The sequence below is a fragment of the Vulpes vulpes genome, chromosome 10, assembly GCF_048418805.1.
Source record: "Vulpes vulpes isolate BD-2025 chromosome 10, VulVul3, whole genome shotgun sequence".
Taxonomy (NCBI): Eukaryota; Metazoa; Chordata; class Mammalia; order Carnivora; family Canidae; genus Vulpes; species Vulpes vulpes.
In genome coordinates, this window is record NC_132789.1 from 24,441,028 (window position 1) to 24,453,033 (window position 12,006).

Below are 12,006 nucleotides of genomic sequence, written 5' to 3' on the forward strand. Positions count from 1 at the left end.
GGAGTCCTTATGTTCTGTCTCCCTTTCTGATATTTCCTACCCATTTCTTCTCCCTTCCCATCTATTCCCTTTCACTATTATTTATATTCCCCAAATGAATGAGACCATATAATGTTTGTCCTTCTCCGATTGACTTATTTCGCTCAGCATGATACCCTCCAGTTCCATCCACGTTGAAGCAAATGGTGGGTGTTTGTCATTTCTAATGGCTGAGTAATATCAGAAGTTTTAATGAAAGATCACAAATTATGTATTTCTTAGGTATATTACAATACATGGGAAAATATATAAGGATATACTGTTTGCTTCATATATTGGCTATCAGGATTTCATTTTTTAAAAATTACAGCCTCGGGGTTTTTTTGTTTTTGTGGTTGTATAGACTTTTTTTGAAGTCTTGTGTGCTTCTGAGTATAACATGGTATATATAGTTAAGAATAGAAAGAAAATGAGAAGATAACATGGAGAGTCTTAAATATTTGATTTATTTAAACATTTTTAAACCATAACAAATTATCTTGAAATATGTATATCTCAGTCCTCAATTAATAGAGCACAAATTGAACTCTTCGCATAGAAAATATATTCTGTGAGGAGTAATCTAGTAAGTTTCAGAAATTGAATGTTATTTATTTCTCCTTAAACAGCTTTACACAAATCCCAAGGAACCTGAGGTAAGAATACATTGAGAGGGGATTTTATTTTAAATGTGTTTACCTGAATTGAGCCTACTGATTATGTTACTAGATTACTATATGAGCAAAGTAACTCATCATGAACTCTGTCAGTATGTTTTGTTATAAACCATCAATTCTTTATTATGAAATTTTAAAAACTACTTAGGGATGTTGAAAAAACTTTAAAAAAAACATAGAGGAGCCTATTCCCTAACATGTTAAAATTAAAAATCTCTGTGTGTATAAAAACCACATTTTATTATTTATTTTAACTGATTTTGAATCCTTTCTGTTTGTGGCCTTTTGGAAAATATGGCATAATTCTAAACTTTTCTCTTTTTTGCCAAATAAATTCTTTCCTATTTGACCTTTTTATAGAGTTTCAGATCTTTACTCCTTCTTTCTCTCTTAATTTCTTCCCTATTGAATCCTACTCATCTTCTAGGCCAACTTATGTCCAAATCTCCCAAGAAAGCTTCTTGGCCTATACTGTTCACACTAATTTCTTCCTTCTCTAAATTCCTTTTTGAACAGGACCCCACAATATAACACTCTCTGTTGATTTATGTAGATTAACTTATGTCTTCAACCAGATTTTGAATTCTTGAGGACAAATGTCTTGTCTTGTTTTCTGTCTCCCTGAGTGAATATCATAGTCCTGGACATATACTAGTTATTTGTACTACTTTGAATGGCAGCTGTGGTAATGGCACAGATATGGAGGGAAAAGCTCTTTGTTCTTTCTTTTCATTCTATTCTCTTTATTTTCTTCCTAGCTTTCTTTCCTTTTTCTTTTTCCTTTTTCTTTGCTTTCAATTTTTCTTCTTAAGTCTATGACTTTAGCCTAACTGGTGGTATTCAAGACAAATTAAGCATTTTTAGCCTTTAATATCCTTTCTTGGGTAGATTATAAATAACTGTTTGAGCAGGGTAGAGGAAAACTGGTACATGCAGGTGGGTAAAAATTCCTCAATGCTTGACTACTCCTTTTTATCTTTGTGTCTTGTTTAGTTTCAAAATGCTTTTTTTTTTTTTTTACCCTGAAGGTTTGAGGGGAAGTTCCCCAAATTAAAACTTTCTGATAAATCATTAATAAATCCATCACTTTATTAATGCAATGAATTATTTTGTTTTCTTTCTTATGCATATAAAACTCCTAATCTGAGACTGATGCTTTTGAGGTAGTGAAATGTTGAGCAGATTGGGCTTAACTACAGAAAACTCTTGGGTGGAGGGTGTGTGTGTGAGGGGGTGCTGTTAAATGAGCTTTGATGCAGGCAAAGTAATAAAGTTAGAAAACAAAAGCTTATATTATGAAGTGTTGAGCTATCATTTATAACCCAGAAAAAATATTTTGAATGCTTACAGATTGTTCCATATAGCAGTGATCCATAACTTCTATGTGTTCATGGCACACTTTTGATTGCTAGAAATTTTAGTGGCATGTTTGAAGATATTAAAAGATCAAAAGAACACCAAACCAAGTCAGTGATAAGTACAATATAATTATGGAATAGCAATGTTCATAATGCCTAAAAGTATCCTTAGGACTGCACTATTTTATAGTTGATATGTAGCATCAAGTCACCGGTACAACCACTTACCTCTCTAATCTCATTCTTTTATATAATTACAAAACAACTTTCTCATGTAAACACAGTCTTTCTTTGTCGTTTATCTGATATTGTGCTATGTTTCTTGACTCATATCTTTAGAAGTATATCCTTCCCTAAACAAAACTGAACAATAGCAATATTATTAATATATACCTGAAGCAGAAATATATTTTACGTATAGATTAAAACTTGTAGCAATCTTGTGAAGATTCTTTAACTGTACAATAGTTGCACACCTCCATCTTAAATCAAATAAGTGTGCTTACCCATTTCAGGGACCAATGGAGTTTTGGGCATTGCACAAAGCTGTGGTATTTCCATACGAGAAGTTTTGTTTTGGTTGCTCCATTTCATGACAGAGATGAACTGACAAAAGTAACTGAAGTAGTAAAGAGGGGTAGTGTAGCTTTCCTACAGATACACTCTATAACATGTGTGGAGGGTATTAATAAATTGTGTAAACCAAAATGTAAATATGTTAAGGAAAGTTTTGTAGGATGAAATCCTAATTGAGTGTGAACTCTTTCCCAGCTGAATATTTATTTATTCAGCAAATATTAATTGGTTTCCCTCTGTCTGCCTAGCACTGCTCAAGCTATAAAAACACAGGAGTTAATGGGATAGACAAGGTCCCGGCTCTCTGGAAGCTTACATTCTTATATCCTCAAGGGAGGATAAACAATAAACAAAATTGGTATTAGATAGTCCTCCTGCTATGAAGAAAATAAAAGAAAGGTAGTGTGCTGGAGAGTGCCGAGGCAGGGAAGGGAGAGGAGGGATTAGTGTGCAGCCTATGGAAGGCCTTCAGAGCTAAGCCTGAAGGGCTAGAGGAGTCCGTTTATGCAGGTCTGTGAGAGACAATGGCATATGACTAGCAGAATAGCACAATAGTTAACATTGTAGGTGCTAGGATCAAATCCCAGCTCTAACATTTACTAGCTTCATGTATAATTATGATAAGGATACCTACTTAAGAGTATTGACTACATAAGAATGAATAGATGTAGAGCATTTAGGAAGTGCCCAAATATTATCATCATCAACTGGAGATAGCATGTTCCAGAGTATAGCTGTGCAAAGGCCCTAAGCTAGCAAGGCATCTTGTATGTTCATAGACAGAAAGGGTGCCCTGAGCCTGGAGCTTAGTGGGTAGCAGGGAAAGAAGCAGAAGTGTAAGATCTCATGAGCTAAGGTAATTTTTGGATTTTATTCTAAGGGCAATGGGAACTGTTGGGATGTTTTAATTAAGCGAAAGAGTGACATAGTCTGATTTGTATTTTCAAAAGCACTTTTTAGCTATAGAGCAGAGAATGAATTACTGGAGGAATAGTTTGTAAGCAAGGAGATCAGATGAAAAGAGATAGTGGTAGTTTGGAAGGGTTATAATAATGGATGGACTTGGGATAGGCTTTGGAGATGGGCCTGGATGGTCTTGCCAATGGATTGGAATGTAGAGGAGGAAAGGGTATATATGTTGCTATTGCTTTGGTATCTGTGAATATATTCAGTATGAGTAACAGAAACCGTCGCTGAGTGGTTTAAAGGCCCCTCTTTATTAGGCAACACATTAATCTGAAAAGCAGAAAATGTTTTATGCAATGTTAAGAAGAGATGAATGTCTGCTGTAAATATCTTCTGTCATAATTGGAGTTAGATTGAAGTTATAACGGATTAGCATTTTGTGTAAAACAATTACAAACCTAACTCTCTTATGAATTGCTTCAGGGACCAAATAATGTGTTAATAAAATGATCAGCTACTAAAGGATCTACTTTTGTTATAATTAAAAAAAAAAAAAGCTCAGAGCATAGAGAAGCTAGATTTTGTTGTGAAACATGGGCAGAAAAAAAAAAAAAAAAGAAACATGGGCAGGCAGGAAGAGTAGGCATCATTTGTTTGGCAGGGCAATTACACCCAGCATGAGCGAAGGAGAGGTTAAGTGTGTATCTTGCCTGTCCTGGACGAACCTGTTGCAGTAGGCACCTCTAGCATCACATACTTCCTCTACTCTACTCACAAAGCAGCTTTCTAAATTTTGTTTGATTTCCCAAGTAGATTGTTTTGCTAGAAAAATATTTTTTTTAATTAAGTCCACTATGAATCAGTTGTCTTAGAGTTTAAGCAGCACAAGCCAGTTTACCCAGGATCTGATTACCTGTGATTAAGTTGTTTGCTAAGGTTTTAAGATCAGCAGAGCTGGGGGAACAAGTCTTAGAGTAGAGAAAAGTAACAGAAACACTAAAACTTTCTGATCAATCTAACCTCCTCATTCCCACAGTGTCAAAGACCGAATATTGAAACAGATGAATAAAGGGCATTTTTTGTGTTTGGACTTAAACTTATACCTTTTACCTGTCTTTCAGACCTTCTCCAGATCTGTGGACAAACTATACAATGTATCTGGGCCAAACATTTGCTCCAACTACAAGACAATCATTTTATTTGACATAGAGTATGTCTCTCATGAAGATATGTGTCCCTCTTTATTTCTAGCTTTCTTAACAGTTAGGAGAGCAAATAGCAGTGATCTCAAAGTTTTAAGGGCAGGATCAAAAAAATGAGACCTGATGTCATAGATCCTGGTTCCTTTTTGAATTTTTCCAGTTTTCTTGTTGCCATTCAGGTCTTCCCTGAATTACTGGAGCAGCCGCTTAATTGCTCTCATGGTTTCTACTTCTTCTTCTGCAGTATTAAAATAGCCAGGGTGATCTTAAAAACATGCAAATTACTCCCATGCTTAAAACACTTCAGCATATTTCTAGTTTACTTAGATTAAAATCCAAATCCCTTATCATGGCCAATAAAGCTTCACATCCTCATCTCCCACACTGTCTTACTTGCTTACTCATTGCCAGCCACTTGGCTTCCTCTTTGACCCTGAAGGATGCTTATTTTCCTACCTTAGAACTTTGTGTTGCTGTTACCTCTGCCCAGGATACTCCATCCTCCTCCAGATCTGCACATGACCCCTTTTGTCACTGAAGCTCAGCTTAAGCATTATCCCTTCAGGGAGGCCTCCTTGGCACTTCCAAACCAAATCAGCATTCTCCCTTCTTTTCTCTATCACAGCTTTTGTTTCATATTTTTCACAGCACTTACTACTATCTGAAATTATTTTATTATTTGTTGACTGTTTCTCTCCCCTGGCTATATATTCCAAATAACAGGGATCTTTTTTGTCATGTTCACCACTTTGACTCCAGTGCCCAACACAAAGCAGACATTTGATAAACATCTGTTACATGGTTTCTCAACTGGTTTCACTGTCACTTACCTATGCCTGGTCAGATACTTGACTCTGCATCTTAGTTTCTCTAGCTATGATACAGTAACAACAGAATTTGTCTTCTAACTCCTATTTGGCATGGAGGAGAAAAATTAAGTTATCTTTATATCTGGAAATATTACTCCTGAATAGTGTTGTGCTGTGAATCCAAAAGGTATGTAGGTAGTATAGTAGGTATACAATAAAAATATTCTTCACCTATTACCAGAAAAGGGTCTGGATTTCCTTTTTGTAAGTAATTTCTTTCTCTGTTCCCTTTGATATTTCTAGAAGGTGACTGAGATATACCAGTTCAAATTCAAATACACAAAAGAAGGAGCCACAATGGATTTTGACAGGTAGAATCTAATTGTTTAATGAACATGAGAAATAGGACTGAGGTAAACATAGCTTCTTGAAGCCATAGATAGATCTTATATTTCCTTTGTAACTTCCCCACACTAATCCTACAAAAACTCTATTAATAATAATAATAGAAATAATTGTTTAAATTTCTGAAATCCATGGATGAAGTGGTGGGAGTAGAGTCTTCCTTTGCTTCTTTTCCTCTTTTTCTCATAGGTGATGTTAGTGGGGTCTAAAGGTAGTTAAGCTTAGTGGTTAAGAGTTCCAATTCCTAAGGCAGAGAGATCTATCTTGGAATACTCTATTATTTGTCTAATTTTGGACAGATTACTTGACCTCCCTAAATATTAGTGTTCTCATCTGCACAGTGGAATTAATGATATTTACATCCTATAGTTGCTGTGGCTGTTAAATTACAATACATATACAAAGCTTTGTCCATGCCTGGCGTATATTAAAAAGCCAGTAAATGGTACCAGGTGGTAATGGTGGTGATGGTAGTGGTCCTTGGAGGCTATGGTGGTTGGTGGATATCAGTGCAGTAGAAATTATATTAATGAGGCTGTCTTCATGGTGTTGATTGAAGAACTCCTAAGATTCTATGTAGACACTAACCCAAAGTTTCTCTATTGCTATGCCAAGATATTAATCTCTGTCCTCAGTATAGCCACATGGGATCTAGAGTAGATGAAAATCCTGAACTGTTTTGCCTATAAATGCATTCTCATCTATTATCCAAGTATGTCATACAAATGTGATTTTCTATATGTGTCCCTGTATGGAAAAGATTGGAAAGCACTACATTTTCTTTTTTTTTTTTTTTAATTTATTTATGATAGTCACACACAGAGAGAGAGAGGCAGAGACACAGGCAGAGGGAGAAGCAGGCTCCATACACAGGGAGCCCGATGTGGGATTCGATCCTGGGTCTCCAGGATCGCGCCCTGGGCCAAAGGCAGGCGCTAAACCGCTGCGCCACCCAGGGATCCCTACATTTTCTTATCAAGTTTAAAATGCCAAGTTTTAGGTGTACTAACAGGTTAAAGAGCAAATACAAGGTATTTGCTTAAAAAGGTCCCCAGTACAGGTAGAGATGTCTTATTGAAGAGCAACATTTATTCCCATCCTAGTAACTTTTGAATTCAGATAGATGTAAGTTTTGCTTGATGAGAGGGAATAGAAGTAGAGGGGATGGATGGTGGTGAAGAGTCCTGGGTAGTAGAGGCTCTAAGTTGAAAGAATGAGTGCCCATGAAAGGAACAAATCTGAGGAGAAATGTGACCTAATTCTCAGTTTTCTGCTATTAGCTCTATTGTATCATTTACTGCAAGTTTGAGGATTTCTCTTTGAGATTCACTTCCTTAATCATCCTCTCATTTGTAAAACTTACAGACAGCACTAAGATGTGCAGAGGAAGTAAGTTCTAGGAATGAGAATTAAAATATTAATCATCATAAACTAGCATTTATATAGCATTGTATAGATTGTACAGCACTTTTCATAGATATTCTCCCACATTAAACAGTTGCCTTTTACTCTCCAAAATTTAAATATAAGTACTACCGGCAATCAGATTAATCTCTTTTGTTATGAAGGCACATATGCCAAGTGGAGAGCAGTAAAACAGAAATAGCCAAATCTTTCAGCTACAGAGGAGGAGAGAAGGTAATACATATTACTAATTTCCTAGAAACCAAAGATAGACATTTATTTAAATGATCAGTCATACAAAATTACCGTATCATTTCTTCCATAGTGAAGATAATTTCCCTTTTAAAATAGTGCAAGGGAGTCTTGAGTATGATTTTACATGGATGTGATTTTATGAATCTGATATATACTGAGAGATCCCATAAGCTAAAATGCTATAGTCCTTCACTCTAGTTACCTATTTCAAATTGGTTAACTCTTAGTAGACAAGACTTTGTTGTTCAAAATAAAAAAAGGAGCAAATATATTCACCTAATAATGCCTATTTTATGAATTCACATTTCTTCCATTAGCTCAGTTACTTAAGATTATTTTTCACTATTGAGTGCCTTCTATGTGAAAGGCATTGTGCAAATATATTGCACTGATAGTCCTTCCTAGAAGCAACTCAGATATAAGACCAATTTAGGAAGAAAATTTTGGAGAGAAATAAAAAGTATTTAGAGTTAGAAGGTAATTTGGTTCGACTTGTATATTCATTCATTAATCCCATAAGTATTTATTGAGTGTTTACTGTAGCTAGCACCAAAAAGTACTGTGGACATGAAATATAGAACCATGTGTAATCTAGAGGGGCCATATAAACCATTATAAACAGGAATAATGTATAGGAATTATCAGGGAAAACTTCCTTGAGGTGAGGATGAATTCAAGAGTCAGGAAAAGAAGTGGGAAAAGCACAATGCAAGCAAACAAAATGAACTCATATACAAATACCTGTGGATGAGAAGAACTGGGTAGTATATGCAGATGAGGTTAGAGGTGAGGGTGTGACTGGTCAGGAAGGGCATTGTATGCATACCATTATTTAATTTGATTGAAAGGTAATTGGTATAAAAGAAGAATTCTTTTTTAAAGATTTTGTTTATTCATGAGAGAGAGAGAGAGGCAGGCAGAGACACAGGCAGAGGGAGAAGCAAGCTCCATGCAGGGAGCCTGATGTGGGACTTGACCCCAGGACTAAAAGAATTTAAAGCAAGAGAGTAACAGAGCAGATTTTCCTATGAGGGAGGTATATTACTGCAACAGTGGCATAGAGAATGTTATTGCAGTGTGGACAAGAAGAAAAGTAAGAATAGATAACCATTGTTGCAATCCCAGTAAGAGGAAGGGATATCTTTGACAGATAACTAGACAGCAGAAAGGCCCAGAGCTGATGACTGATTTTCAAATAGAAAATCTGGGAAGATATAGAAGTGTGTATAAGCTTATCTCACAAGTGAGGTAACTGACCTAGAGTATTTAAATGACACAGGTCATTCAGTTAGTTAGCAGCAGACCCAAAATTAGATGTCAAGTCTCCTAATTCCAAATCCATTGTTCCCACTATTATGGCATGTGGTTATTTGTAACTTAAATTTCTAAAACTTCAAGTCATATTTAAAATGACTTAAGGGAGGATGAGCACTGAGTGTTATGCTGTATGTTGGCAAATTGAACTCCAATAAAAACTATACAAAAAATTAAAATGACTTAAGGGGACTTGCTATTTAAGAAATCCATTGTATATAAATTGCAAAAAGTATAATCACTGATCTAATTTACATTCTAAAAATGGTCTCCAGTGTTGTGATATTTATATTTATTTGATCATATGGTAAAGAGTTTTGTTCTTTTTGAAATAGATTTTCAATATTACATATGATTGAAAGTATGCTGTTTTTCTATGTGGTTATAGCAGTAGTGCAAGCTTTGAAAGTGGGACAAACAGTGAAGATATTAAGAAAGCCAGTATTCTACTGATCCGTAAATTATATATACTGATGCAGAACCTTGGACCCCTTCCTAATGATGTTATACTTACTATGAAACTCCACTACTATAATGCAGGTAGGTGGAGACCTCTAGTTAAATTCCTTAAGTATCAAAATAATATTTTATATAGAGAAATTTTGTAAGCATCTGAAAGAGATATTTGTTGCTACACATGAAAGACTAATTTGATTTCTTCTATTGAAACTCACAATTTTCTTGGTTTTCTGCCCTTTCCATTTTGCAGTGACTCCACATGATTACCAACCCCCTGGTTTTAAAGAAGGGGTAAACTCACACCTCCTGCTGTTCGAGGGGGAGCCTGTTAACCTGCAAGTGGGATTGGTCTCCACTGGTTTTCATAGCATGAAAGTAAAAGTCACAACTGAGGTCACCAGAGTGTCTGATTTGGAGAACAATCTCTTTCAGGAGAACAGCACTACCGAGATTGCTCATCAGGGTCTAGACTTCGATGAGGAAGAAGAGGAATGCAACAATCACGTAAGGCAAAGCTGTAGCGAATCTCCATTGATTGCTTCAGTTAAGCTAACATTTTGAATTCCTATACAGGTTATATCACAGTGACAGTCCAGTGGAGTGTGCCAGGTATAAAAAACTAAAACAAAACTAGCCTCTGCCCTCAGGTAGTCTTTATTGTAAAAAAAAAAAATACTGTCTTCAATAAGGGAATATACTTTGTCAGTTGAAATTGTCCAATAACTAGTAGAAAAAAAAAGACTTTCCAATATACTTCTTTTATGAATTTAGAAAATTTGGGATTTTCTTTTTCTTATTTATAGATAACATTTTGAGGATTTAAAAGATATTCTAGGTGTTTATTCTTACTCACTGGAAGTATAAATAAGTTCTTGATTACTGGGATAATTGAGTGAGGGGAGGTTGGGGGAGAAAAAAAGTTACGGATAAACTTAAGTCAGAGTGAAAACAGAATGATAGTCAGTTGTTTGTTATGAGGAAAGAGAGACAAGCTCCAGGGAAAGCCAGAGGGCTGGGGGGTTTGGAGCCACTAGAGCCAGATGGATAGGGCTCTGAGCCCTTTACTTTCCTACTTCCTTCAGTAGAGACTTGGAGTTGAGTACTTACCAGGGCCTCCTGTGCCCTAGTAAATCCTACCCTGTCATCTGTATAACAAAGTTTACTGTATGTCAACATTGTATTAAAAGGGTTCTGAGTTAGACATAAAAATTTTTCAGACTGCTTAATGGGAAGCGATGCTATAAAATCTTAACAGGAGCTATTTTCAAATTAGGATGCTAATTTATTTGCTTGAGATCATTTGAGTCCTACTTAAAGAGATGACTGTAGTAAATAACTTCTGAAGATTCTTTCTGGGTCTTTAAATCTGTGTTATATTTAATATATTGAAGAGAAGTCTTAATATAAATAATATAACCAAACAGGATTTTTTTTTCCTTCTTCACAATGTATTTTCACAATGTCACACATGCTGATGGCTTTAGAATTTGATGCAACTTTCTTCTGATTCTGTTCTAGGAAGCTGTAGCTAACATAGGCTGGTTTAAAAAAATTAAAGGTTAAGAAAAGAATGGGCCTGTTTCAACTGGATTTTTATCTTTTTAAAATTAAGAATTTCTCTTTTACCAATGGAAATGATGGGACACCTGGGTAGCTCAATGGTTGAGCATTTGCCTTTGGCTGAGGGCGTGATCCCAGGATCTGGGATCGAGTCCCACATCGGGCTCCCTACAGGGAGCCTGCTTCTCCCTCTGCCTGTGTCTCTACCTCTCTCTATCTCTCATGAATAAATAAATCAATCTTTAAAAAAAGGAAATGAAAGTGGACAACTTGAGAATGAATAATTCATTTGATAGATTAAATAAGGACCCTGGCATCATGACCTGAGCCAAAAGCAGATGCTTAACTGACTGAGCCACTCAGGTGCTCCTTATTTTTTATTTCATAGATTTAGAATCATGGAGTATGAGCCATTTGTTCACTCAACATTACGTTGTGAGATTTATCCGTATTCTTGCATGTTGTTGTAGTCCACTTTCACTATTCATTCCTCTAGTGTTGATGGGCATTTGGATAATTTTCTAGTTTTGACTATTATGAATAGTACTGCTCTGAACATTCTGCACATCTGTTTCAATGAATTATGTACACATTTATGGTGGGAATAGAACTGCTAAGGGTAGATTTGCTGGGTCAAGGATATGTATACATTTAGTTTTAATAGGTATTACAAAACAATTTCAAGCTCCGGAGAAAGCCAGAGGGCTGGGGGGTTTGGAGCCACTGGAGGTATATTATACTCCCATTAGCAATGTATGAGAGTTATAGTTGCTCTACATCCTTACCAAACCTTGGCATTTTCTATCTTTTTAATTTTAGATATTCCAATGAATGTGTAATTTTATGTCACTATGGTTTTAATTTGCAGTTACCTAATGACTAATGAAGATGAGCATCTTTTCCTATGTTTATTGGCCATATTGGATATACTTTTTTTTCAAAATTTTATTTATTTATTCATGAGAGACACACAGAGAGAGGCAGAGACATAGGCAGAGGGAGAAGCAGGCTTCCTCTGGGGAACCCGATGTGGGACTCAATCCTAGGACCCCAGGATCATGAC

At 35.8% G+C, this 12,006-nt stretch overlaps 1 protein-coding gene across 1 annotated transcript in view; it reads left to right on the forward strand.

Moving 5' to 3' along the window:
- Positions 1-12,006, forward strand: part of HORMAD2 (HORMA domain containing 2) — an 85,384-nt gene that overhangs the window by 22,522 nt on the left and 50,856 nt on the right. The window contains exons 7-10 of the mRNA XM_025985976.2: positions 648-674; positions 5,850-5,917; positions 9,313-9,464; positions 9,634-9,887. Of these exons, the coding sequence (XP_025841761.1) occupies positions 648-674; positions 5,850-5,917; positions 9,313-9,464; positions 9,634-9,887 (501 nt within the window). The remainder of the gene's footprint in view (positions 1-647; positions 675-5,849; positions 5,918-9,312; positions 9,465-9,633; positions 9,888-12,006) is intronic.